Raw genomic sequence first — 27,755 nt, 5'->3', positions numbered from 1 at the left:
CCACACAACCTAATGAAACCATTCTGAAAATGTGGTATGGTGTTTATTAAACGGATATAACTTGTTTGACACAGCTGGGAATCAAGGACAATAATCTAGTTTCATGTAAACTTAATTTCATTATATATTTCAAGTAAATAATAATAATAATATGCCATTTAGCAGACGCTTTGACTTACAGTCATGCGTGCATAAATTTTTTTGTGTATGGGTGGTCCCGGGGATCGAACCCACTACCTTGGCGTTACAAGCGCCGTGCTCTACCAGCTGAGCTACAGAGGACCACAAGTAACTACTGCATACATTATAGCTGATTTACATTGAGGTTCTTCACTTAGGGTTTTTAAGGCACATACATATATAAGTAGAGGTATTAGATATAAAGAGTATGCATATTAGATTGTGTGTAGAAGAAGATAGCAAGTAGTGTTGATTGAGCTGCCTGAGAGAATATGCATAACAGTACAGTAGTACTGATATATCTGTGTGTGAGAGTAAGTTAATTATGATTGCATGTGTGTGTATGGAGCAGAGTGTGTATACAATGACTTTGTGTGTACACTGGGTGATTATTCTCTCCAGGAGAGGAAGTAGAGCTGGCAGAGTGCATCGACACACTCCAGTTCACTGGAGCAGTGTGGGTTCACCTCCAAGACCAGAACAGGACCCGAACACACAAACACACCCACCTGTACAGAGAGATAGTGTAAGCAAACACACACAAACAGTATATTACTGTGACTACTCATCCATTCTTTATGAAATTATTTGAGTGTGTGGAAATTGAAGAGTTAAAATGACATGCACCTGTTTCTTGGTGTTTCTGTCCCACATTTTGACAGTTCTGTCATGGGACGCCGAGATCATCGTGCTGTTGGTGAGTCTCAGTACACTGATCCTGTCACTGTGTGCCTAAGGAAAATCCATACAAATAGTTATCATTGAAAAAAGACAGGTTTCATCAGAGGAAAAGGGAGAGATCTTACAGGTTTCCTGCTGCTCCTGGAGTTTGTGTTTGGTGGCTGCTTGAACCACGTTTCCCTTGGAATCTCCACAACCCAACAACTCTGGAGACAGGACACAGAATAACAGTGCAGTTAATAAATTATTCATATAACAACTTGTTTACATATGATTCACAATATGTATCACAATGTGTATGATTATGCTGATGGACACCCTGACACCCCTAACCACAGCTCTGGCTGTTCTCTGTGACCGATAAAGGCCTTCTCCTCCCTGCCTCTCGCAGCCATTGTGGCCCTCTCACTGCAGCGGAAGTCAATTGAATTGTACGTCGTTGTGACTGCAGGCCCGTCGTAGAACATGAAGCCTCTGAGCCTGACCCCACCTCTCCATCCCCCTGACCCCTACCATTCCACCCCTAACACACTGTCACTGCTACTCCTCTCAAGTTTCAGAGTGACTTTGAGGTAAAACAAGAATAAGAAAGCGTAAGAAAAAGAGTTGACTGTTCCTACCTTCACTCTGCACCGGCACAACCAAGCTGCAGCAAGCGATGACGTAAGAAACCACTAAACTTCCCCTGTTGACTTCCTGAGTCTCTCTCTTGCGATCTTCCCCATTATATCCACCTCTGTTGTTTGGCAAATCAATGATTATCTATTTAGCAATCTACAGTATCTAATGATCTTTGACATAGTTGACCAGTTTTATACAGTACCAGTGGTGTCAGCTTAGACAATGTACATATTAAAAGTGTAGTTTCCAGATGTAAAATGTAAAGTTGTATGAACATGTATAGCCTATTACACTGAAACAAATATTTTTTTGCCTAGTTTTGAGATTACATAGAGTAACTTAATATTTTAAGGCAGCAGAGTAACTTCTAAATATAACTTGGAAAATCAAGTTGAATTGAGTTCTTAACCTGACCTGATATGAGACTGTCCCTTGTGGCAAGAAGTGACATCACAGATAGTCAAACACTAACTAGACAATACATACTAAATGGATCCTATATATTATTGATCTAAAAGCACAGATTGACTCTTTCATTAAATCAATTTTATTGAATATAACATGTTTTTTATGATTTTGTGTTAAAAATACACAATGTTACCAGCTGTAAATAAATAGGTTATTAAAATAAAAGTGAGGATCTGTTAACTGTCAAATATGAAAACCATTTCACAAATCAATTAGGAGAAAAGTCTTGTCAAAATGTCCCAAAATATCTTCTTCACTATATTTTCACATAGAAATTGCAATTATGAACTATTTGTTCTATCTGTTCTGAGACTACATTCAACTTTTGTGTGGATCCCCAGGGTATGTGGGTGCTACGTATTGAGACACTGGACTCTCTCCTATGTGAGTTCTCTGATGTGACGTCATGTTGGAGCGCTGGGTGAAGCATTTCCCACACTGTGTGCACTCGTAGGGCTTCTCGCCGCTGTGAACCACAGCATGTCTGATCAGGTTGCACGTCTTGGTAAAACTCCTGCCACACTGTTCGCAGGTGTACGGTTTCTCTCCGGTGTGACTCCGGAGGTGTACTTTGAGCTCGCTGAAACGCTGGAAGCTCTTCCCACAGAAGGTGCAACTGAAACGCCTCTCGGTGGTGTCGCCACCCGACCTCCACTGAGTCCTCATTCTCTTCACCATGTTAAAACTATTGCGGCTCAGGCTGTATCCCGAGAAGGTGGAGGTGGTGGCCATGTTTGACCTTGTCATGCACTCACTCAATCTCACTGTTGATTCCGAAGCCCCGTATTGATGCTGCCTTGGATGTAGAGCTAAACTATTTCCTTCATTATTTGAGTTCAGCCTCTCGCTGCTCTCTCCCTCTGGCATCTGTTGTCTAGTCTCATCAGCCAATGTCCTGACATGTCTTGTCATGTGTTTTGCTACACTGAACATGTTAGCATGTGGTTTCCATAAAGAAGAGTGAAGCGATGGCACTACATCATCTGTCATTTTAGGAACGGATGGCAGCCCACTATGAGATGGGAAAATTGAGATATTCTGAGAGTACTCTTCTGTTGCATGAAAGGAGAAATCTGGGTGGCCATCAGGGTCAGTGTCTCTGCCTGGATCCACAGAGGTCCACAGCTGCCCATCAGTCTCATCCATAACAAACTGGTCAGGTCCTGCCAGGGCCGTGGTCTGATCTAGCTCCTCCTCTTTCTCATTCTTCACCATCACTAGGTCTAGTGAGTCCTCGGCTGGCCGGTGCTGCTCTGTGCTGAACACCTCTGTAGACGCGAGCCGGGGTGTGCCTGGTTCCTCTGGATGATCCGAATTTGGGTAAAATTCCACTGACTCTTCGGGAGATATGTTGGGTTGTGTGATGAAGTCCTCATCACAGTGCCGTTGTTCAAAATATGGTGGTTTCCCAGGCTTGGAACCAGACTCTAAAAGATACGGACAAACATGAAAAAAACATTACAAAAGACCCTTAACAGTTGCAAAACATGAGTGCTTTAAAACTGACTGTGTGTCTGTGCGCTCCATATGCCAGAACATGAAACACCCAACACCAATGAAGCAATTTGAAACGCGCATACCACCACACCCATAATCAACACATCTTCTATACACAGACAGAGCAAATAGACAGAGGAGCTCGGGGTGAGGATCTCCTTCCAGAGCGAAATCAGGGATTGTAACATACTCTGCTTCTGGTAGAATTTTCTTCAGTCATCGTCACTGCCGTGTATACCCCCTTCAGAAGTCACATAATTAGTTAAATAAAGTCCACCTGTGTGCAATCTAAGTGTCACATGATCTGTCACATGATCTCAGTATTGTGATGTCACGAGAGGCTGTGTCCTGGAGGGACGTTACATCCCCCTGAGGTGGCTGCAAACCCAGACAGCTATGGCTCCATCTGCTGGTATGGTCGGGAACTCCACCCCTCTATGGCCAATCTTCCCACGCAGCTGAAACAAATGAGGAGCTGATGAGCTGAAGGTTTGGGAAGGGAAGAGACACACTGAGGGAGTGTGTGGGGGGTGAAGAGACACAGTCTCCAACCTGGGCTCTCTGGAGGACAAGAGTGCTGCACGTCCACTTCCATGAGGAATATAAGGATTTGGAGATACTTACCTTTGGGAAATACTCACCTTTGGATATATGCACCTGTGGAAATACGTGAGAGACATTTGGAAGGACTTTTTGCTGGGTTGGCCACTAGCTGCAACGTGGACTACAGTAAGGCTGGGGAAAAGTTATCTGAGCGAGTGAGAATTATGATTTTGGATGTGGAAGAGACATCCCTGAACTGTTAACCCTTAAAGAGCCACAAGAGAACAGAATTTTGTTATATTTTCGTTAATTTCCCAAGACCTATAATAAAATCCTTGTTTTGTTTGAACCTTGTCTCCTTGCACTACTTGAGCAATCCCGCTGAAAGCTGTGTAGCCTCTCGTGACGTCACAGATGGTGGAGAATACGGGCACGCTCAAGCGTTAATAGTGCATGTCAGAGGAGGATACCGAAGGTTTGATCACCCAGTTTTCCAAGTTGGCCGTAGGCTCCCCGCCGACTGAAATGGAGGACATATTGAAAGCCCTTGTTGCTGGCCAGCAAGCCCAGATGCAAGCAAACGTGGCTCTCTTGGAGGAGCAAAAGAAAGCCAACCTTCTGAAGGCAGAGGAATTGCAGTTGCAGAGACAGAGGGTTGTCCAAAATACCCGCCCAATAAAGGCAAGTGACTTTATATCTAAGATGGGAGCTACCGATGACATTGAGGCATACCTGCATGCATTTGAGGCCACGGCCACTAGGGAAGCCTGGCCCAAGCAACAGTGGGTTGGTCTGTTAGCCCCCTTTCTAACCGGGGAATCACTGAATGCTGTCCGGGACCTGGGCCCTGACCAGGTTACTGACTATGATGCCCTGAAGTCTGAGATCCTCAGCAGATATGGACTCACAAAGTTTGGTATGGCCCAGCGCTTTCACGGCTGGACCTTCCAACCAGACCAACCTCCTCGGGCGCAGATGCATGAACTTGTCCGAATCGCAAGGAAATGGCTGGATCCGCAGAGGAATACAGCAGCGGCGGTGGTGGAGGCCGTTGTGGTGGATCGTTACTCACGCGCCCTGCCTTATGAGGCAAAACGGTTCATCAGTCAACAGGCCTTGACCACGGCTGATCTGACCGTGGAAGCTGTGGAAAAGTACCAGGCCACAGCGGAGATGCTGAATGCTTCCCGAAAAGACCCCAGGAGTGCGGCCCCACCACAAATGGGAAGAACCCGTCCAAAGGACCCCAAGGTCTCGAACCCAGCCACGTCAGGACTTATCCCGGCTCCAGGGGGAGCCAGAAACCAGGCGGGTCCAAGAAGAGTACACCAGGAGGGGGAAACTCGACAGTGTTACCGGTGTGGGGAGATGGGACATATCTCCTGGCAGTGTGGGAAACCAGCCGATGAACCTATGCCCACTGCGGAGTCCTCCAGCTCAGCACCCACACACCGTTTTGCCTCGCTCTTGGGAGTCGTAGATGGCGGCCCAGATCGACCCCCCACCTGCCCGGTAACTGTGAATCACCATGATGTGGAGGCCTTACTGGATTCTGGTAGCCGGGCCACCCTGGTGCGTAAGGATTTGGTGGGCCCAACGTGTCTGACCCCGGGGAAAGTCCTCCCAGTTTCCTGTGTCCATGGGGACACCAGAGAATACCCCATTACTGAACTTACAATGACCAGCACACGGGGAACCATACACACGACGGCGGGGGTGGTTGATTCCCTCCCCGTCCCTGTCCTAATTGGACGAGACTGCCCAGCCTTTTACCCACTCTGGAGAGAGTCTCAGGAGAGGATAACCCGAGTACCTCGGAAACGGAGAGGCAAGACTCATCCTGGGAAGGCTCCGGTGCAACCCTCCGAGTTACTCACTCCCGCCCCGGGCTCTGATAGGGATGGCAGGTGCCCAGACCGACACAGAGACGGAGCTACAGAATCTGGACAAAGAACTGTCTGGTCTGAAGGGGACCGCTGAGAGGTATCGTTTGTTAAAGCAACAGTTAGACATGAAGACAGAAGAGTTAGATATCCTCCAGGCTAAACTCCAACAGAGCTCCTTCCCTAAGCAACAGGAGGAGCTGGAGAGGCTGCGCAGGACCATCGAGGAGTGTGAGGAGACCCTGCGCAGTAGTAAGGAGGTCCAGAAGAAGGCAGAGGAGAAGTACAAGGTGTTGGAGAACAAGATGAAGAATGCGGAGGCAGAGAGAGAGAAGGAACTGAAAGCTGCTCAACAGAAGCTAAACTCTGCTAAAACCAAGGCTGATGCGTTCAGTAAGAAACTCAAGGAGAGACAACAGGAGGCTGAGTCCCTGGTCCTAGAGTTGGAGGAGTTGAAGAGAGAGCAGTCTGGCAAGCACCACGGCAATGCGGACGCCCTCTCCCGGCGTGATGCCTTCTTCGCTGCCTTTACCCGACGAGGACGTCGGTCCCGAGGAGGGGGATGTGTGATGTCACGAGAGGCTGTGTCCTGGAGGGACGTTACATCCCCCTGAGGTGGCTGCAAACCCAGACAGCTATGGCTCCATCTGCTGGTATGGTCGGGAACTCCACCCCTCTATGGCCAATCTTCCCACGCAGCTGAAACAAATGAGGAGCTGATGAGCTGAAGGTTTGGGAAGGGAAGAGACACACTGAGGGAGTGTGTGGGGGTGAAGAGACACAGTCTCCAACCTGGGCTCTCTGGAGGACAAGAGTGCTGCACGTCCACTTCCATGAGGAATATAAGGATTTGGAGATACTTACCTTTGGGAAATACTCACCTTTGGATATATGCACCTGTGGAAATACGTGAGAGACATTTGGAAGGACTTTTTGCTGGGTTGGCCACTAGCTGCAACGTGGACTACAGTAAGGCTGGGGAAAAGTTATCTGAGCGAGTGAGAATTATGATTTTGGATGTGGAAGAGACATCCCTGAACTGTTAACCCTTAAAGAGCCACAAGAGAACAGAATTTTGTTATATTTTCGTTAATTTCCCAAGACCTATAATAAAATCCTTGTTTTGTTTGAACCTTGTCTCCTTGCACTACTTGAGCAATCCCGCTGAAAGCTGTGTAGCCTCTCGTGACGTCACAGTATATATACACCTGTTCTGAAAGGCCCCAGAGTCTGCAACACCACTAAGCAAGGGGCACCACCAAGCAAGCGGCACCATGAAGACCAAGGAGCTCTCCAAACAGGTCAGGGACAAAGTTGTGGAGAAGTACACATCAGGGTTGGGTTATAAAACAATATCAGAAACTTTGAACATCCCACGGAGCACCATTAAATCCATTATTAAAACATGGAAAGAATATGGCACCACAACAAACCTGCCAAGAGAGGGCCGACCACCAAAACTCACGGACCAGGCAAGGAGGGCATTAATCAGAGAGGCAACAAAGAGACCAAAGATAACCCTGAAGGAGCAGCAAAGCTCCACAGCGGAGATAGGAGTATCTGTCCATAGGACCACTTTAAGCCGTACAATCCACAGAGCTGGGCTTTACGGAAGAGTGGCCAGAAAAAAGCCATTGCTTAAAGAAAAAAATAAGCAAACACGTTTGGTGTTCGCCAAAAGTCATGTGGGAGATTCCCCAAACATATGGAAGAAGGTACTCTGGTCAGATGAGACTAAAATTGAGCTTTTTGGCCATCAAGGAAAACTCTATGTCTGGCGCAAACCCAACACCTCTCATCACCCCGAGAACACCATCCCCACAGTGAAGCATGGTGGTGGCAGCATCACGCTGTGGGGATGTTTTTCATCGGCAGGGACTGGGAAACTGGTCAGAATTGAAGGAATGATGGATGGCGCTAAATACAGGGAAATTATTGAGGGAAACCTGTTTCAGTCTTCCAGAGATTTGAGACTGGGACGGAGGTTCACTTCCAGCAGGACAATGACCCTAAGCATACTGCTAAAGCAACACTTGAGTGGTTTAAGGGGAAACATTTAAATGTCTTGGAATGGCCTAGTCAAAGCCCAGACATCAATCCAATTGAGAATCTGTGGTATGACTTAAAGATTGCTGTCCACCAGCGGAACCCATCCAACTTGAAGGAGCTGGAGCAGTTTTGCCTTGAAGAATGGGCAAAAATCCCAGTGGCTAGATGTGCCAAGTTTATAGAGACATACCCCAAGAGACTTGCAGCTGTAATTGCTGCAAAAGGTGGCTCTACAAAGTATTGACTTTGGTGGGAGTGAATAGTTATGCACGCTCAAGTTTTCTGTTTTTCTTTTCTTATTTCTTGTTTGTTTCACAAGAAAATATATTTTGCATCTTCAAAGTGGTAGGCATGCTGTGTAAATCAAATTATTTTAAAAAATGCCAAGGGGGGTGAATACTTTCGCAAGCCACTGTAGTATCGACATATACACTGACTCGGTGACGGGGTTCATCAAGAAGTGCATAGAGGATGTTGTTCCCACTGTGACGATTAGAACTTATCCAAACCAAAAACCGTGGATAGATAGATGGCAGCATTCGCGCAAAACTGAAAGCGTGAACCACCCATTTAACCATGGCAAGGAGACCGGGAACACGGACGTGTATAAACAGGAGGGGTGATCTGTAAGGCAATTAAAGAGGCAAAACGACAGAACAGGGACAAAGTGGAGTCACAATTCAACGGCTCAGACCCGAGACGTATGTGGCAGGGACTCCAGACAATCACAGATTATAAAGGGAAAGCCAGCCATGTTGCGGAAACCGACGCCTCGATTTAAACACCTTCTTCGCCCACTTCGAGGAAAACAACATTGAGCCGCCGACGCGGGCCCCCGATGCTTACGAGGACTGTGTGCTTTCATTCTCCGTGGCCAACGTGAGTAAGTCATTAAAGCGTGTTAACCCTTGCAAGGCTGCCGGCCCAGACGGCATCCCAAGCCGTGTCCTCAGAGCATGTGCCAACCAGCTGGCTGGAGTGTTTATGGACATATTCCATCTCTCCATATCCCATTCGGTTGTCCACACTTGCTTCATGATGGCCACCATTGTTCCTGTACCCCCAAAAAGCAAAGGTACAGTGCTTTCAGAAAGTATTCACACCCCTTGACTTATTCCACATTTTGTTGTGTTACACCCTGAATTTTTGTGTCACTGGCCTACACACAATACATCATAATGTCAAAGTGGAATTATGTTTTTGAACATTTTTACAAATTAATTAAAAATGAAAAGCTGAACTGTCTGGAGTCTATACGTATTCAACCCCTTTGTTATGGCAAGCCTAAATAAGTTCAGGAGTAAAGATTTGCTTAACAAGTCACATAAGTTGCATGGACTCACTATGTTCGATAACAGTGTTTAACATTACTTTTGAATGACTACCTCATCTCTGTACCCCACACGTACAAATATCTGTAAGGTCCCTCAGTCAAGCAGTGACTTTCAAACACAGATTCAACCACAAAGACCAGGGAGGTTTTACAATGCCTCGCAAAGAAGGGCAACTATTGGTAGATGGGTATACATAAAAAAAGCAGACATTGAATATCCCTTTGAGCAAGGTGAGGTTATTAATTACACTTTGGATGGTGTATCAATACACCCAGCCACTACAGAGATACAGGCATCCTTCCTAACTCAGTTGCCAGAGAGGTAGGAAACCGCTCAGGGATTTTACCATGAGGCTAATGGTGACTTTAAAACATTTGCAGAGTTTAATGGCTGTGATAGGAGAAAACTGAGGATGGATCAACAACATTGTAGTTACTCCACAATACTAACCTAATTAACTCCCGAGTGGCGCAGTGGTCTAAGGCACTGCATCGCAGTACTAGCTGTGCCACTAGAGATCCTGGTTCGAATCCAGGCTCTGTCGTAGCCGGCCGCGACCGGGAGACCCATGGGGCGGCGCACAATTCGTCCAGGGTAGGGGAGGGAATGGCCGGCAGGGATGTAGCTCAGTTGGTAGAGCATGGCGTTTGCAATGCCAGGGTTGTGGGTTCGTTTCCCACGGGGGGCCAGTATTAAAATGTATGCACTCACTAACTGTAAGTCGCTCTGGATAAGAGCGTCTGCTAAATGACTAAAATGTAAATGTAATTGACAGAGTGAAAAGAAGGAAGCCTGTACAGAATAAAAATATTCCAAAACATGCATCCTGTTTGCAACAAGGCACTAAAGTAATACTGCAAAAAATGTGGCAAAGCAATACACTTTTTGTCCTGAATTCAAAGTGTTATGTTTGGGTCAAATCCAATACAACACATTACTGAGTACCACTCTCCATATTTTTAAGCATAGTGGTGGCTGCATCATGTTATGGGTATGCTTGTAATCGTTAAGGACTGGGGAGTTTTTCAGGATAAAAAAGAAACAGAATGGAGCTAATCACAGGCAAAATCCTAGAGGAAAACCTGGTTCAGTCTGCTTTCCAACAGACACTGGGAGATTAATTCACCTTTCAGCAGGACAATAACCTAAAACAACTAAGACGACATTGAATGTTCCTGAGTGGCCTAGTTATAGTTTGACTTAAATCAGCTTGAAAATCGCTATCTAGCAATGATCAATAACCAACTTGACAGAACTTGAAGAATGTTTTAAAGAATAATGTGCAAATATTGTCCAATCCAGATGTGCAAAGCTCTTAGTCTTACCCAGAAAGACTCATAGCTTTAATCACACTGCCAAAGGTGATTCTAACATGTATTGAATACTTACGTAAATAAGATATTTCTGTATTTCATTTTGAATAACTTCTAAAAACATGTTTTCACTTTGTCATTATGGAATATTGTGTGTTGATTTGTGAAAAAAACCTATTTAATCAATTTTGAATTCAGGCAAAATGTGGAATAAGTCAAGGGGCATGAACACTTTCAGAAGGCACTGTAACTTAACTAAATTACTATCAAATCAAATTGTATTTGTCACATGCGCCGAATACAACAGGTGTAGACCCTGTGAAATGCTTACTTACAAGCCCTTAACCAACAATGCAATTGTTAGAAAGAATACCAAACAAATTGCAAAAAAACATTAAATAAAAAAATAACAAGAAATAAAAGTAACAAATAATTAAAGAGCAGCAGTAAAATAACAATAGCAAGGCTATATACAGGGGGTACCGGTACCGAGTCAATGTGCGGGGGCACGGGTTAGTCGAGGTAATTGAGGTAACATGTACATGTAGGTAGAGTTATTAAAGTGACTGTGCATAGATAATAAACAGAGAGCAGCAGTGTAAAAGAAAGAGGGGGGAGGGGGGGCAATGCAAATAGTCTGGGTAGCCATTTGATTAGATGTTCAGGAGTCTTATGGCTTGGGGGTAGAAGCTGTTAAGAAGCCTTTTGGACCTAGACTTGGCGCTCCGGTACCACTTGCAGTGTGGTAGCAGAGAGAACAGTCTATGACTAGGGTGGCTGGAGTCTTGGACAATTTTTAGGGCCTTCCTCTGACACCGCCTGGTATAGAGATCCTGGATGGCAGGAAGCTTGGCCCCAGTGATGTACTGGGCTGTACGCACTACCCTCTGTAGTGCCTTGCGGTCGGAGGCCGAGCAGTTGCCATACAAGGCAATGATGCAACCAGTCAGGATGCTCTCGATGGTGCAGCTGTAGAACCTTTTGAGGATCTGAGGACCCATGCCAAATCTATTCAGTCTCCTTAGGGGGAATAGGTTTTGTCATGCCCTGTTCACGACTGTCTTGGTGTGCTTGGACCATGTTAGTTTGTTGGTGATGTGGACACCAAGGAACTTGAAGCTCTCAACCTGCTCCACTACAGCCCTGTCGATGAGAATAATATAATAATAATAATAATAATAATAATAATATGCCATTTAGCAGACGCTTTTATCCAAAGCGACTTACAGTCATGTGTGCATACATTTTAACGTATGGGTGGTCCCGGGGATCGAACCCACTACCCTGGCGTTACAAGCGCCATGCTCTACCAATTGAGCTACAGAGGACCACATAAAGGTTTGTCAGAAGTGGGATGGAGGCGTGCTCGGTCCTCTTCTTTTTCCTGTAGTCCACAATCATCTCCTTTGTATTGATCACGTTGAGGGAGAGGTTGTTGTCCTGGCACCACACGGCCAGGTCTCTGACCTCCTCCCTATAGGCTGTCTCAACGTTGTCGGTGATCAGGCCTACCACTGTTGTCGTTGGCAAACTTAATGATGGTGTTGGAGTCATGCCTGGCCATGCAGTCATGAGTGAACAGGGAGTTCAGGAGGGGACTGAGCACACACCCCTGAGGGGCCCCCATGTTGAGGATCAGCGTGGCGGATGTGTTGTTACCTACCCTTACCACCTGGGGGCGGCCAGTCAGGAAGTCCAGGATCCAGATGCAGAGGGAGGTGTTTAGTCCCAGGGTCCTTAGCTTAGTGATGAGCTTTGAGGGCACTATGGTGTTGAACGCTGAGCTGTAGTCAATGAATAGCATTCTCACATAGGTGTTCCTTTTGTCCAGGTGTGAAAGGGCAGTGTGGAGCGCAATAGAGATTGCATCATCTGTGGATCTGTTGGGGCGGTATGCAAATTGGAGTGGGTCTGGGATAATGGTGTTGATGTGAGCCATGACCAGCCTTTCAAAGCACTTCATGGCTACAGATGTGAGTGCTACGGGTCGGTAGTCATTTAGGCAGGTTACCTTAGTGTTCTTGGGCACAGGGACTATGGTGGTCTGCTTGAAACATGCTGGTATTACAGACTCAGACAGGGAGAGGTTGAAAATGTCAGTGAAGACACTTGCCAGTTGGTCAGCGCATGCTCGGAGTAAACGTCCTGGTAATCCGTCTGGCCCTGTGGCCTTGTGAATGTTGACCTGTTTAAAGGTCTTACTCACATCGGCTACGGAGAGTTTGATCACACAGTCGTCCGGAACAGCTGATGCTCTCATGCATGTTTCAGTGTTACTTGCCTCGAAGCGAGCATACAGTTGAAGTTGGAAGTTTCCACACCCTTAGGTTGGAGTCATTAAAACTCGTTTTTCAACCACTCCACAAATTTCTTGTTAACAAACTATAGTTTTGGCAAGTCGGTTAGGACATCTACTTTGTGCATGACACAAGTAATTTTTCCAACAATTGTTTACAGACAGATTATTTCACTTATAATTCACTGTATCACAATTCCAGTGGGTCAGAAGTTTACATACACTAAGTTGACTGTGCCTTTAAACAGCTTGGAAAATTACAGAAAATGATGTCATGGTTTTAGAAGCTTCTGATAGGAGGTGTACCTGTGGATTGCAGGTGTACCTGTGGATGTATTTCAAGGCCTACCTTCAAACTCAGTGCCTCTTTGCTTGACATCATAAGAAAATCAAAAGAAATTAGCCAAGACCTCAGAAAAAAAATTGTAGACCTCCACAAGTCTGGTTCATCCTTGGAAGCAATTTCCAAACGCCTGAAGGTACCACGTTCATCTGTACAAACAATAGTATGCAAGTATAAACACCATGGGACCACACAGCCGTCATACAGCTCAGGAAGGAGATGCGTTCTGTCTCCTAGAGATTAATGTACTTTGGTGCGAAAAGTGCAAATCAATCCCAGAACAACAGCAAAGGACCTTGTGAAGATGCTGGAGGAAACAGGTACAAAAGTATCTATATCCACAGCAAAACGAGTCCTATATCAACATAACCTGAAAGGCCGCTCAGCAAGGAAGAAGCCACTGCTCCAAAACCGCCATAAAAAAGCCAGACTACGGTTTGCAACTGCACATGGGGACAAAGATTGTACTTTTTGGAGAAATGTCCTCTGGTCTGATGAAACAAAAATAGAACTGTTTGGCCATAATGACCATCGTTATGTTTGGAGGAAAAGGTGGTGGCTTGCAAGCCGAAGAACACCATCCCAACCGTGAAGCACCGGGGTGGCAGCATCATGCTGTGGGGGTGCTTTGCTGCAGGAGGGACTGGTGCACTTCACAAAATAGATGGCATCATGAGGAAGGAAAATTATGTGGATATATTGAAGCAACATCTCAAGACATCAGTCAGGAAGTTAAAGCTTGGTCGCAAATGGGTCTTCCAAATGGACAATGACCCCAAGCATACTTCCAAAGTTGTGGCAAAATGGCTTAAGGACAACAAAGTCAAGGTATTGGAGTGGCCATCACAAAGCCCTGACCTCAATCCTATAGAAAATGTGTGGGCAGAACTGAAAAAGCGTGTGCGAGCAAGGAGGCCTACAAACCTTACACCAGCTCTGTCAGGAGGAATGGGCCAAAATTCACCCAACTTATTGTGGGAAGCTTGTGGAAGGCTACCCGAAACGTTTGACCCAAATTAAACAATTTTAAAGGCAATGCTACCAAACACTAATTGAATGTATGTAAACTTCTGACCCACTGGGAATGTGATGAAAGAATTAAAAGCTGAAATAAATAATTCTCTCTGCTATTATTCTGACATTTTGTGAATTTTTACTAGGATTAAATGTCAGGAATTGTGAAAAACTGAGTTTAAATGTATTTGGCTAAGGTGTATGTAAACTTCCGACTTCAACTGTACATATAAAGTATATACATAATTAATCATTTAAAACTACTATTGAACACACCTGTTATATTAATATACTGTCCATACTGTCTTTACGCACCATTATATGTATATACAGTTGACGTCGGAAGTTTACATACACCTTAGCCAAATTCATTTAAACTCAGTTTTTCACAATTCCTGACATTTAATCCTAGTAAAGATTCCCTGTCTTAGGTCATTTAGGATCACCACTTTATTTTAAGAATGTGAAATGTCAGAATAATAGTAGAGAGAATGATTTATTTCATCTTTTATTTATTTCATCACATTCCCAGTGGGTCAGAAGTTTACATACACTCAATTAATATTTGGTAGCATTGCCTTTAAATTGTTTAACTTGGGTCTAATGTTCTGTGAAGGGAGAAGTACACAGCGTTGTACGAGACCTTCAGTTTCTTGGTAATTTCTTGCATGGAATAGCCTTAATTTCTCAGAACAAGAATAGACTGACGAGTTTCAGAAGAAAGTTATTTGTTTCTGGCCATTTTGAGCCTGTAATCGAACCCACAATTGCAGATGCTCCAGATACTCAACTAGTCTCAAGAAGGCCAGTTTTATTGCTTCTTTAATCAGCACAACAGTTTTCAGCTGTGCTAACATAATTGCAAAAGGGTTTTCTAATGATCAATTAGCCTTTTAAAATGATAAACTTGGATTAGCAAACACAACGTGCCATTGGAACACAGGACTGATGGTTGCTGATAATGGGCCTCTGTACGCCTATGTAGATATTCCATTAAAAATCAGCCATTTCCAGCTACAATAGACATTTACAACATTAACAATGTCTACACTGTATTTCTGATCAATTTGATGTTATTTTGATGGACAAAAAAATTGCTTTTCTTTCGAAAACAAGGACATTTCTAAGTGACCCCAAACTTTTGAACAGTAGTGTATATATACACTGCTCAAAAAAATAAAGGGAACACTTAAACAACACAATGTAACTCCAAGTCAATCACACTTCTGTGAAATCAAACTGTCCACTTAGGAAGCAACACTGATTGACAATACATTTCACATGCTGTTGTGCAAATGGAATAGACAACAGGTGGAAATTATAGGCAATTAGCAAGACACCCCCAATAAAGAAGTGGTTCTGCAGGTGGTGACCACAGACCACTTCTCAGTTCCTATGCTTCCTAGCTGATGTTTTGGTCACTTTTGAATGCTGGTCATCACTATCCTCTTGCAATAGGACCAGCTGGATGGCAAAAACAGTGCTAATACTACCTCAAAAGTAATATTAATCAAAAAATAACAATTGACCATCCCAAAAGATTTGAAAATGAAAGTTTTTAGTTAGGAAAAGAAGGGTTCAATTCTGGCTTTACTGGCAGAGGGATACAGTGAGCGTCAGGTTGCTTCCATCCTTAAAATTTCAAAGACAGCGGTTCATAAGAACAAGGTCAAGCAGCAGACATTTGGGACAACAAAGCTACAGACCGGCAGAGGGCGAAAACGACTCTCTACTGACCGGGATGACCACCAACTCATTCGAATGTCACTCAACAACCGTAGGATGACATCAGGTGACCTACAAAAATAATGGCAAACGGCAGCTGGGGTGAAGTGCACGGCGAGGACGGTTCGAAACAGGCTCCTAGGGGCAGGGCTGAAGTCGTGCAAAGCTAGAAAAAAGCCCTTAATCAATGAGAAGCAAAGAAGAGCCAGGCGAGGTTTGCAAAAGACCATAAGGATTGGACCGTAGAGGACTGGAGTAAGGTCATCTTCTCTGATGAGTCTAATTTTCAGCTTTGCCCAACACCTGGTCGTCTAATGGTTAGACGGAGACCTGGAGAGGCCTACAAGCCACAATGTCTCGCACCCACTGTGAGATTTGGTGGAGGATCGGTGATGATCTGGGGGTGCTTCAGCAAGGCTGGAATTGGGCAGATTTGTCTTTGTGAAGGACGCATGAATCAAGCCACGTACAAGGTTGTCCTGGAAGAAAACTTGCTTCCTTTTGCTCTGACATTGTTCCCCAACTCTGAGGATTGGTTTTTCCAGCAGGACAATGCGCCATGCCACACAGCCAGGTCAATCAAGGTGTGGATGGAGGACCACCAGATCAATTTTTTTTTTTTTTTTCACCAGATCAAGACCCTGTCATGGCCAGCCCAATCTCCAGACCTGAACCCCATTGAAAACTTCTGGAATGTGATCAAGAGGAAGATGGATGGTCACAAGCCATCAAACAAAGCAGAGCTGCTTGAATTTTTGCGCCAGGAATGGCATAAAGTCACCCAACATCAATGTGAAAGACTGGTGGAGAGCATGCCAAGACGCATGAAAGCTGTGATTGAAAATCAGGGTTATTCCACCAAATATTGATTTCTAAGTTAAAACATTAGTATTGTGTTGTTTAAAAATGAACATGAACTTATTTTCTTTGCATTATTCGAGGTCTGACAACACTGCTTCTTTTTTGTTATTTTGACCAGTTGTCATTTTCTGCAAATAAATGCTCTAAATTACAATATTTTTATTTGGAATTTGGGAGAAATGTTGTCAGTAGTTTATAGAATAAAACTAAAATGTTATTTTTACCCAAATACATACCTATAAAGAGTAAAACTAGAGAAACTGATAATTTAGCAGTGGTCTCTTAATTTTTTCAGCAGCTGTATATACAGTGGGGAGAACAAGTATTTGATACACTGCCAATTTTGCAGGTTTTCCTACTTACAAAGCATGTAGAGGTCTGTAATTTTTATCATAGGTACACTTCAACTGTGAGAGACGGAATCTAAAACAAAAATCCAGAAAATCACATTGTATGATTTTTAAGTAATCATTTGCATTTTATTGCATGACATAATTATTTGATACATCAGAAAAGCAGAACTTAATATTTGGTACAGAAACCTTTGTTTGCAATTACAGAGATCATACGTTTCCTGTAGGTCTTGACCAGGTTTGCACACACTGCAGCAGGGATTTTGGCCCACTCCTCCATACAGACCTTCTCAAGATCCTTCAGGTTTCGGGGCTGTCGTTGGGCAATACGGACTTTCAGCTCCCTCCAAAGATTTTCTATTGGGTTCAGGTCTGGAGACTGGCTAGGCCACTCCAGGACCTTGAGATGCTTCTTTCGGAGCCACTCCTTAGTTCCCTGGCTGTGTGTTTCGTGTCGTTGTCATGCTGGAAGACCCAGCCAAGACCCATCTTCAATGCTCTTACTGAGGGAAGGAGGTTGTTGGCCAAGATCTCGCGATACATGGCCCCATCCATCCTCCCCTCAATACGGTGTAGTCGTCCTGTCCCCTTTGCAGAAAAGCATCCCCAAAGAATGATGTTTCCACCTCCATGCTTCAAGGTTGGGATGGTGTTCTTGGGGTTGTACTCATCCTTCTTCTTCCTCCAAACACGGCGAGTGGAGTTTAGACCAAAAAGCTATATTTTTGTCTCATCAGACCACATGACCTTCTCCCATTCCTCCTCTGGATCATCCAGATGGTCATTGGCAAACTTCAGACGGGCCTGGACATACGCTGGCTTGAGCAGGGGGACCTTGCGTGCGCTGCAGGATTTTAATCCATGACGGCGTAGTGTGTTACTAATGGTTTTCTTTGAGACTGTGGTCCCAGCTCTCTTCAGGTCATTGACCAGGTCCTGCTGTGTAGTTCTGGGCTGATCCCTCACCTTCCTCATGATCATTGATGCCCCACGAGGTGAGATCTTGCATGGAGCCCCAGACCGAGGGTGATTGACCGTCATCTTGAACTTCTTCCATTTTCTAATAATTGCGCCAACAGTTGTTGCTTTCTCACCAAGCTGCTTGCTTATTGTCCTGTAGCCCATCCCAGCCTTGTGCAGGTCTACAATTTTATCCCTGATGTCCTTACACAGCTCTCTGGTCTTGGCCATTGTGGAGAGGTTGGAGTCTGTTTGATTGAGTGTGTGGACAAGTGTCTTTTATACAGGTAACAAGTTCAAACAGGTGCAGTTAATACAGGTAATGAGTGGAGAACAGGAGGACTTCTTAAAGAAAAACTAACAGGTCTGTGAGAGCTGGAATTCTTACTGGTTGGTAGGTGATCAAATACTTATGTCATGAAATAAAATGCAAATTAATTACTTAAAAATCAAACAATGTAATTTTCTGGATTTTCTAGATTTTTTAGATTCCGTCTCTCACAGTTGAAGTGTACCTATGATAAAAATTACAGACCTCTACATGCTTTGTAAGTAGGAAAACCTGCAAAATCGGCAGTGTATCAAATACTTGTTCTCCCCACTGTATATATATATATATATATATATACACACATACATACATACACACACACACACTACAGGTCAAAAGTTTTAGAACACCTACTCATTCAAGGACTTTTCTTTAATTTAAAAAATGTATTTTCTACATTGTAGAATAATAGTGAAGACATCACAACTATGAAATAACACATCTGGAATCATGTAGTAACCAAAAAAAGTGTTAAACAAATCAAAATATATTTTATATTTGAGATTCGTCAAATAGCCACACTTTGCCTTAATTCGTCAAATAGCCACCCTTTGCCTTCTTGGCATTCTCTCAACCAGCTTCACCTGGAATGTTTTTCCAACAGTCTTGAAGGAGTTCCCACATATGCTGAGCACTTGTTGGCTGTTTTTCCTTCACTCTGCGGTCCGACTCATCCCAAACCATCTCAATTCGGTTGAGGTCGTGGAATTGTGGAGGCCAGGTCATCTGATGCAGCACTCCATCACTCTCCTTTTTATAAAAAATAGGCCTTACACAGCCTGGAGGTGTGTTGGGTCATTGTCCTATTGAAAAACAAATTATAGTCCCACTAAGCCCAAACCAGATGGGATGGCGTATCGCTGCAGAATGCTGTGGTAGCCATGCTGGTTAAGTGTGGATTCTAAATCAATCACAGACAGTGTCACCAGCAAAGCATCCCCACACCATAACAACTCTTCCTCCATGCTTTACGGTGGGAAATACACATGATGAGAACATCCGTTCACCCACACCGTGTCTCACAAAGACACGTTGGTTGGAACCAAAAATCTCAAATTTGACTCCAGACCAAAGGACACATTTCCACCGGTCTAATGTCCATTGGTCGTGTTTCTTGGCCCAAGCAAGTCTCTTCTTCTTATTGGTGTCCTTTAGTAGTGGTTTCTTTGCAGAAATTTGACCATGAAGGCCTGATTCACACAGTCTCCTCTGAACAGTTGATGTTGAGATGTGTCTGTTGAACTGTGTGAAGCATTTATTTGGGCTGCACTTTCTGAGGCTGGCAACTCTAATGAACTTATCCTCTGCAGCAGAGGTAACTCTGGGTCTTCCATTCCTGTGGCGGTCCTCATGAGAGCCAGTTTCATCATAGCGCTTGATGGTTTCTGCGACTGCACTTGAAGAAACTTTCAAAGTTCTTGAAATGTTCCGCATTGACTGACCTTCATGTCTTAAAGTAATGATGGACTGTCATTTCTCTTTGTTTATTTGAGCTCTTCTTTTCATAATATGGACTTGGTCTTTTACCAAATAGGTCTATCTTCTGTATATCTTCTACCTTGTCACAACACAACTGATTGGCTCAAACGCATTAAGAAGGAAAGAAATTCCACAAACTCACTTTTAAGTCCCCTGTAGCTCAGTTGGTAGAGCATGGCGCTTGCAACGCCAGGGTTGTGGGTTTGTTTCCCACGGGGGGCCAGTATGAAAAAAATGTATGCACTCACTAACTGTAAGTCACTCTGGATAAGAGCGTCTGCTAAATGACTAAAATGTCAAATGTAAGAAGGCACACCTGTTAATCGAAATGCATTCCAGGTGACTACCTCATGAAGCTGGTTGAGAGAATGCCAAGAGTGTGCAAAGCTGTCATCAAGGCAAAGTGTGGCTATTTGAAGAATCTCAAATATAAAATATATTTTGATTTGTTTAACACTTTTTTTGGTTACTACATGATTCCATGTGTTATTTCATAGTTTTGAGGTCTTCACTATTATTCCTCAATGTAGAAAATAGTAAAAATAAAGAAAAACCCTTGAATGAGTAGGTGTTCTAAAACTTTAGTGTATATATATATATAGAAATGGTAGTGTATGTAAATGTAATGTAAATGTGTATATATATTTATGTACATTATATGTATAGGTATTTATATTCTGGTCTCTGACATTGCTCTTTCTGATATTTCTTAATTTCTTTCTTTATAATATATATATATACAGTGGGGGAAAAAAGTATTTAGTCAGCCACCAATTGTGCAAGTTCTCCCACTTAAAAAGATGAGAGGCCTGTAATTTTCATCATAGGTACACGTCAACTATGACAGACAAAATGAGAAAAAAAATCCAGAAAATCACATTGTACGATTGTTTATGAATTTATTTGCAAATTATGGTGGAAAATAAGTATTTGGTCAATAACAAAAGTTTCTCAATACTTTGTTATATACCCTTTGTTGGCAATGACACAGGTCAAATGTTTTCTGTAAGTCTTCACAAGGTTTTCACGCACTGTTGCTGGTATTTTGGCCCATTCCTCCATGCAGATCTCCTCTAGAGCAGTGATGTTTTGGGGCTGTCGCTGGGCAACACGGACTTTCAACTCCCTCCAAAGATTTTCTATGGGGTTGAGATCTGGAGACTGGCTAGGCCACTCCAGGACCTTGAAATGCTTCTTACGAAGCCACTCCTTCGTTGCCCGGGCGGTGTGTTTGGGATCATTGTCATGCTGAAAGACCCAGCCACGTTTCATCTTCAATGCCCTTGCTGATGGAAGGAGGTTTTCACTCAAAATCTCACGATACATGGCCCCATTCATTCTTTCCTTTACACGGATCAGTCGTCCTGGTCCCTTTGCAGAAAAACAGCCCCAAAGCATGATGTTTCCACCCCCATGCTTCACAGTAGGTATGGTGTTCTTTGGATGCAACTCAGCATTCTTTGTCCTCCAAACACGACGAGTTGAGTTTTTACCAAAAAGTTATATTTTGGTTTCATCTGACCATATGACATTCTCCCAATCCTCTTCTGGATCATCCAAATGCACTCTAGCAAACTTCAGACGGGCCTGGACATGTACTGGCTTAAGCAGGGGGACACGTCTGGCACTGCAGGATTTGAGTCCCTGGCGGCGTAGTGTGTTACTGATGGTAGGCTTTGTTACTTTGGTCCCAGCTCTCTGCAGGTCATTCACTAGGTCCCCCCCGTGTGGTTCTGGGATTTTTGCTCACCGTTCTTGTGATCATTTTGACCCCACGGGGTGAGATCTTGCGTGGAGCCCCAGATCGAGGGAGATTATCAGTGGTCTTGTATGTCTTCCATTTCCTAATAATTGCTCCCACAGTTGATTTCTTCAAACCAAGCTGCTTACCTATTGCAGATTCAGTCTTCCCAGCCTGGTGCAGGTCTACAATTTTGTTTCTGGTGTCCTTTGACAGCTCTTTGGTCTTGGCCATAGTGGAGTTTGGAGTGTGACTGTTTGAGGTTGTGGACAGGTGTCTTTTATACTGATAACAAGTTCAAACAGGTGCCATTAATACAGGTAACGAGTGGAGGACAGAGGAGCCTCTTAAAGAAGAAGTTACAGGTCTGTGAGAGCCAGAAATCTTGCTTGTTTGTAGGTGACCAAATACTTATTTTCCACCATAATTTGCAAATAAATTCATTAAAAATCCTACAATGTGATTTCTGGAAAGAAATGTCTCAATATGTCTGTCATAGTTGACGTGTACCTATGATGAAAATTACAGGCCTCTCTCATCTTTTTAAGTGGGAGAACTTGCACAATTGGTGGCTGACTAAATACTTTTTTTCCCCACTGTATATATATATATATATATATTTAAAAAATATATATCAGGATTATGTGTGTATTGTTTATTATTTATTTGTATTGCTAGGTATTACTGCAATGTTGGCACTAGAAAATTAAGCATTTCGCTGCACTTGCAATAACAACTTCAAATCTGTGTACGCGACCAATACGTTTTGATTTGAAAGAGCAGTACCCCTTATGGTCGCACCCACCCTCTCCAGTGACCCTGAGCTCTTCCTGAGTGTCAGTCTTCCATACAGCCTCTGCTGTTTCCTCATCTTTGATCAGTACAGGTTCAGTCTCCACTCTCTGTTCCACATCTGTAGGCTGTAACAGGGGACTGAAGTTATTATTCTGGACACAGACCAGAACCATCGTTTTTTTTATTTCACCTCTATTTCACCAGGAAAAGCCCATTGAGACAGAGTCTCTTTTGTAAGCGAGACCTGGCCAAGATGGTAGCAGCAATCAATACAACATTTAAAACATACAATAAGCACAACAATACAATATCAGCCTACAGGAAACATTTACACTCCTCCTGAACAGAGTTTTGTACCATAGTTCTAAACTCATTGAGGGGCACTAGCTTAGTACATCTAGTTTAAGCATACTTTGTAGAAAATGCCATGCTTCTGGTGCACAATAGGAGAAGGCTGTCTTTCTTAACTCAGGCTACAGAGGTAACATCTGGTAGGAGAGCAGGCTAGGTAAATAGGGAGTTTACCCAGAACAGAAGGGCTTAGTATATGAACAAATATCTAATGCTTTTCAAACTCATGAATCACACTAAAGCAGTAAATTCTCCTGATTTTCCAATAACAGAATTTATCCAATTAGTCAGGTCTCTGTAATTGTAAAAGGTGATGATGTATCACACCTGGCGTTCAGAGTCCTCTTCAACAGCCATCTCTCTGTATCTCCACTGTGAAGTACTCCTCTGCTTGTTGAAAACAATCTTGACTGGATATGAAGATCTCTCTGATGCCATGGGGTAAAAAACGGGAAAATTATTGTATTCAATCAAATATAATTGGAGCTATTCACACATTTGCGTTTTGCATATGCAATCAATTTATCATGAATAACACATCAACTACCTTTTTTCCTGACTCGTCCTTGTGTCTTCTTCAGCTCGCTCTCCATCATTTGACACTTTCTTTTCAGTACATCAATATCTCGCTGGTTTTGGGTCATTTCCAAACGTATAACTGCACAGCTATCATCTACACGATTGTTTATTTCTGCTACAGCTGCTTTAGCTAATACCTCCAGAATGGATACCAACTGCGCCTGAAAATTACTGCCCACCATCTTGTCCAGCCCAAATGATAGATTTTTATTCTCTGTTTGAAGTAAAATGTCTGCAATTTACAAGCTAATGTGCAAAAAACAATCCGTAGATGTTGCTAAATGACAACAATGTAGTGAAGTGCGAGATGCATGCGCAATTGCAATCGCACTTCCGTTCAACTCGTGATATAAGTATTTATTACGGTAAATATGAGCAGTTCAAAATTCTTAAAATTAGCACCGGCAAGGTAAATACTGTACCAGAGTATATTCCAGTCTGAATATACAGTGTAGGGTAGCCATATCTATTGACAAAAAAATAAGACGTTTTACTATCTGAATAAATAATTCAGATTGTAAAACGTCTTCTGTTTTTAAGTTAATATATATGGCTGCATGTAGGGGAAAGTGCAGTGCAATGCAGTGGCTCACATGGTTATTAAGCATAAAAGGCCGTAGATGCATAATGCACGACGCACTGTGATAAAACGTAAAATACAAAAACACTTTCTTCAACCATTCATAAACACTCATGGTTTATATATGATCAAATATTTTCATCTCCATTCTCATCAACACAACCTAATGAAACCCGTCTGAAAATGTGGTATGGTATTTATTTAAGGATATAAAAAGGTATAACTGATGGGACAATCTGTACCAAAATGAATGTATGGCGGGAATCAACGCAATTGCACATTAGATGACGCATTCTCAGTAGGATGAGCCTTGTATTTCTTGCTTATGGCATTTATTTTACTAAACAGTATGTTCTAAATATTATGTAATACAATTAGTACACAGTATGCAGTTTAAGTAATTGTTACAGAAAAACTATGCAATTATGAACTATTTGTTCCATCTGTTCTGAGACAACATTAAACTTGTGTGTGGATCCCCAGGGTATGTAGGTACCACATATTGAGACACTGGACTCTCTCCTATGTGAGTTCTCTGATGTGACTTCATTTTGGAGCGCTGGGTGAAGCATTTCCCACACTGTGTGCACTCATAGGGCTTCTCCCCGGTGTGGACCAGAGCATGTCTGATCAGGTTGCACTGCTTGGTAAAACTCCTGCCACACTGTTCGCAGGTGTACGGTTTCTCTCCGGTGTGACTCCGGAGGTGTACTTTGAGCTGGCATAAACGCTGGAAGCTCTTCCCACAGAAGGTGCAGCTGAAACGCCTCTCGGTGGTGCCGCCCGACCTCCACTGAGTCCTCATTCTCTTCACCATGTTAAAACTACTGCGACTCAGGCTGTATCCAGAGAAGGTGGAGGTGGTGGCCATGTTTGACCCTGTCATGCACTCACTCAATCTCACTGTTGCTTCTGAAGCCATGTATTGATGCTGCCTTGGCTGTAGGGCTAAGCTATTTCTGTCATTACTTGAGTTCAGCCTCTCGCTGCTCTGTCCTTCTGGCATCTGTTGTATAGTCTCATCAGCCAATGTCCTGATATGTCTTTTCATGTGTGATGCTGCACTGAACATGTTAGCATGTGGTTTCCATATAGAAGAGTGAAGCGATGGCCCTACATCATCTGTCATAGTAGGAACAGATGGCAGCCCACTATGAGATGGGAAAATTGAGATATTCTGAGAGTACTCTTCTGTGGCATGAAAGGAGAAATCTGGGTGGCCATCAGGGTCAGCGTCTCTGCCTGGATCCACAGAGGTCCACAGCTGTCCATCAGTCTCATCCATAACAAACTGGTCAGGTCCTGCCAGGGCCATGGTCTGATCCAGCTCCTCCTCTTTCACCATCACTAGGTCTAGTGAGTCCTCGTCCTTGGCTGGCTGGTGTTGCTCTGTGCTGAACACCTCTGTAGATGCGAGCCAGGGTGTACCTGGTTCCTCTGGACGATCAGAATTAGGGTAATGTTCCACTGAGACTTCGGGAGATAAGTTGGGTTGTGTGATAAAGTCCTCATCACAGTGTTTTTGCTCAAAGGATGGTGGTTTCCCAGGCTTGGAACCAGACTCTAATGATTTAGGGATAAACATCAATTAAACATTACAAAAGACCCTTAACAGTTGCAGAACATGACTGCTTTAGAACTGACTGTGTGTCCGTGCGCTACATATGCCAGAACATAAAACACCCAACACCAATGTAGCAATTTGGAACGTGCATACCACCACACCCACACAGTCTTCCATAGACAGACAGAGCAGTACCCCTTATGGTCGCACCCACCCTCTCCAGGGATCTTGAGCTCTTCCTGAGGGTCAGCCTTCCACACGTCCTCTGCTGTCTCCTCATCTTTGATCAGTATGGGTTCAGTCTCCACTCTCTGCTCCACATCTGTAGGCTGTAACAGGGGACTGAGGTTATTACTCTGGACACAAACCATATCTAACCATTGTCATACTCATGAATCACACAAAAGCAGTAAATTCTCCTGATATTCCAATAACAGAATTGATCCAAGAGGTCAGGTCTCTGTAATTGTAAAAGGTGATGTATCACACCTGGGGTTGAGAGTCCCCTTCAACAGCCATCTCTCTGTCTCTCCACTGTGAGGTACTCCTCTGCTTGTTCGAAACAATCTTGACTGGATATGAAGTTCTCTCTGATGCCATGGGGTAAAAACCTGGAAAATAATTGTTTTTAGTCAAATATTAGGGCTATTCACACATTTGGGTTTTGCATATGCAATCAATTTTTCATGAATAATAACACATCAACTACCCTTTCGTCTGCGCGTCTTCTTCAGCTCGCTCTCCATCATTTGACACTTCCTTTTCAGTACATCAATATCTCGCTGGCTTTGGGTAATTTCCAAACGTATAACTGCACAGCTATCATCTACACGTTTGTTTATTTCTGCTACAGCTGCTTTAGCTAATACCTCCATAATGGATACAAACTGCGCCTGAAAATTGCAGCTGGCCATCTTGTCCAGCCCAAATTACAGATTTGTATTCTCCGTGTTAAGTAAGTAGTATACTATTTAACTAAGCTAATGTGCAATAAACAATCCGTAGATGTTGCTAAATGACAACAATGTAGTGAAGTAGGAGATGAGTGCGCAATTTCAATAGCACTTCCGTTAAACTCTTGACGTAAGTATTTATTACCGTAAATATGAGACTGCAACAGCCCTTCAAATTGGTAGAATTAGCACTGGCAATGCAAATACCGTGGTCGATTCTAGTCTGCATATACAGTTTAGGGTAGCCATATCTATTGACAAAAAAATAACACGTTTTACTATCTGAATAAAGAATTCATATTGTAAAACGTCTTGTGTTTTTTTTGCCAATAGGTATGGCTACATGTGGGTGAGAGAGTGCACTGCAATGCAGTGGCTCACATGGTTAAACGTGGTAAAACGTAAAATACAAAAACACTTTCTTCAACCATGAATAAAAACTCATGATTTATATATGATCAAATATTTTCATTAATATTATCATATACACTCTCATCGACACAATCTTATGAAACCATTCTGAAAATGTGGTATGGTATTTATTAAAGGATAGAAAAAGGTATATAACTTGTTTAACACACAGCTGGGGAACAAAGACGATAAACTAGTTTCATGTAAACTTTAAATAAACTTAATTTCATGATATATTTAAAGTAACTTTTGCATACTACATGCATTATAGCTGATTTGCATTCAGAGGTTCTTCTCAGGGTTTTTAAGGCACAGTGCCTTCAGAAAGTATTCATACCCCTTTACTTATTCCACATTTTGTTGTGTTACAGCCAAATTCAAAATGGATTCAATAGATATTTTTCTCACCCATCTACACACAATACCCCATAATGACAAAGTGAAAACATGTTTTTAGAAATTTTTGAAAATGTATTGAAAGTGAAATACCGAAATATATTATTTACGTAAGTATTCACACCCGAGTCAAAACATGTTAGAATCACCTTTGGCAGCGATTACAGCTGTGAGTCGTTCTGGGTAAGTCTTTAAGAGCTTTGCACACCTGGATTGTACAATATTTGCCCATGATTCTTTTCAACATTCAAGCTCTGTCAAATTGGTTGTTGTTCTTTGCTAGACAACCATTTTCAAGTCTTGCCATAGATTTTCAAGCAGATTTAAGTCAAAACTGTAACCTGGCCATTCAGGAACATTCACTTGTCTTCTTGGTAAGCAACTCCAGTGTATATGTGGCCTTGTGTTTTATGTTATTGTCCTGCTGAAAGGTGAATTCATCTCCCAGTGTCTG

The 27,755-nt window shown here is 43.2% G+C and overlaps 1 protein-coding gene across 4 annotated transcripts; it reads right to left on the bottom strand.

Annotated features, from left to right (window-relative positions):
* Positions 1-980: 980 nt before the first annotated feature.
* LOC121535594 (zinc finger and SCAN domain-containing protein 2-like) lies at positions 981-26,634 on the bottom strand. Of its 4 annotated transcripts, XM_041842807.2 has the most exons (7): positions 26,251-26,634; positions 26,031-26,152; positions 25,756-25,870; positions 23,146-23,246; positions 22,478-22,592; positions 1,482-3,377; positions 981-1,067 (listed from the first exon to the last, which is right to left on the bottom strand). In XM_041842807.2, the coding sequence occupies exons 1-6, from the start codon at positions 26,453-26,455 to the stop codon at positions 2,269-2,271; spliced, it is 1,767 nt and encodes a 588-aa protein (XP_041698741.2). In that variant the 5' UTR covers positions 26,456-26,634; the 3' UTR covers positions 981-1,067; positions 1,482-2,268. The 4 variants fall into 4 exon arrangements, with proteins under 4 accessions (XP_041698741.2, XP_045061891.1, XP_041698743.2 ...); XM_045205956.1 differs by lacking the exons at positions 22,478-22,592; positions 23,146-23,246; XM_041842809.2 differs by lacking the exons at positions 25,756-25,870; positions 26,031-26,152; positions 26,251-26,634 and adding an exon at positions 23,366-24,256.
* Positions 26,635-27,755: the final 1,121 nt, after the last annotated feature.

Source organism: Coregonus clupeaformis, chromosome 21, assembly GCF_020615455.1.
Source record: "Coregonus clupeaformis isolate EN_2021a chromosome 21, ASM2061545v1, whole genome shotgun sequence".
In the NCBI taxonomy this organism is placed as follows: Eukaryota; Metazoa; Chordata; class Actinopteri; order Salmoniformes; family Salmonidae; genus Coregonus; species Coregonus clupeaformis.
Note: the sequence above shows the minus strand (reverse complement) of the source record. Positions and strands in the feature narration are given on the sequence as shown.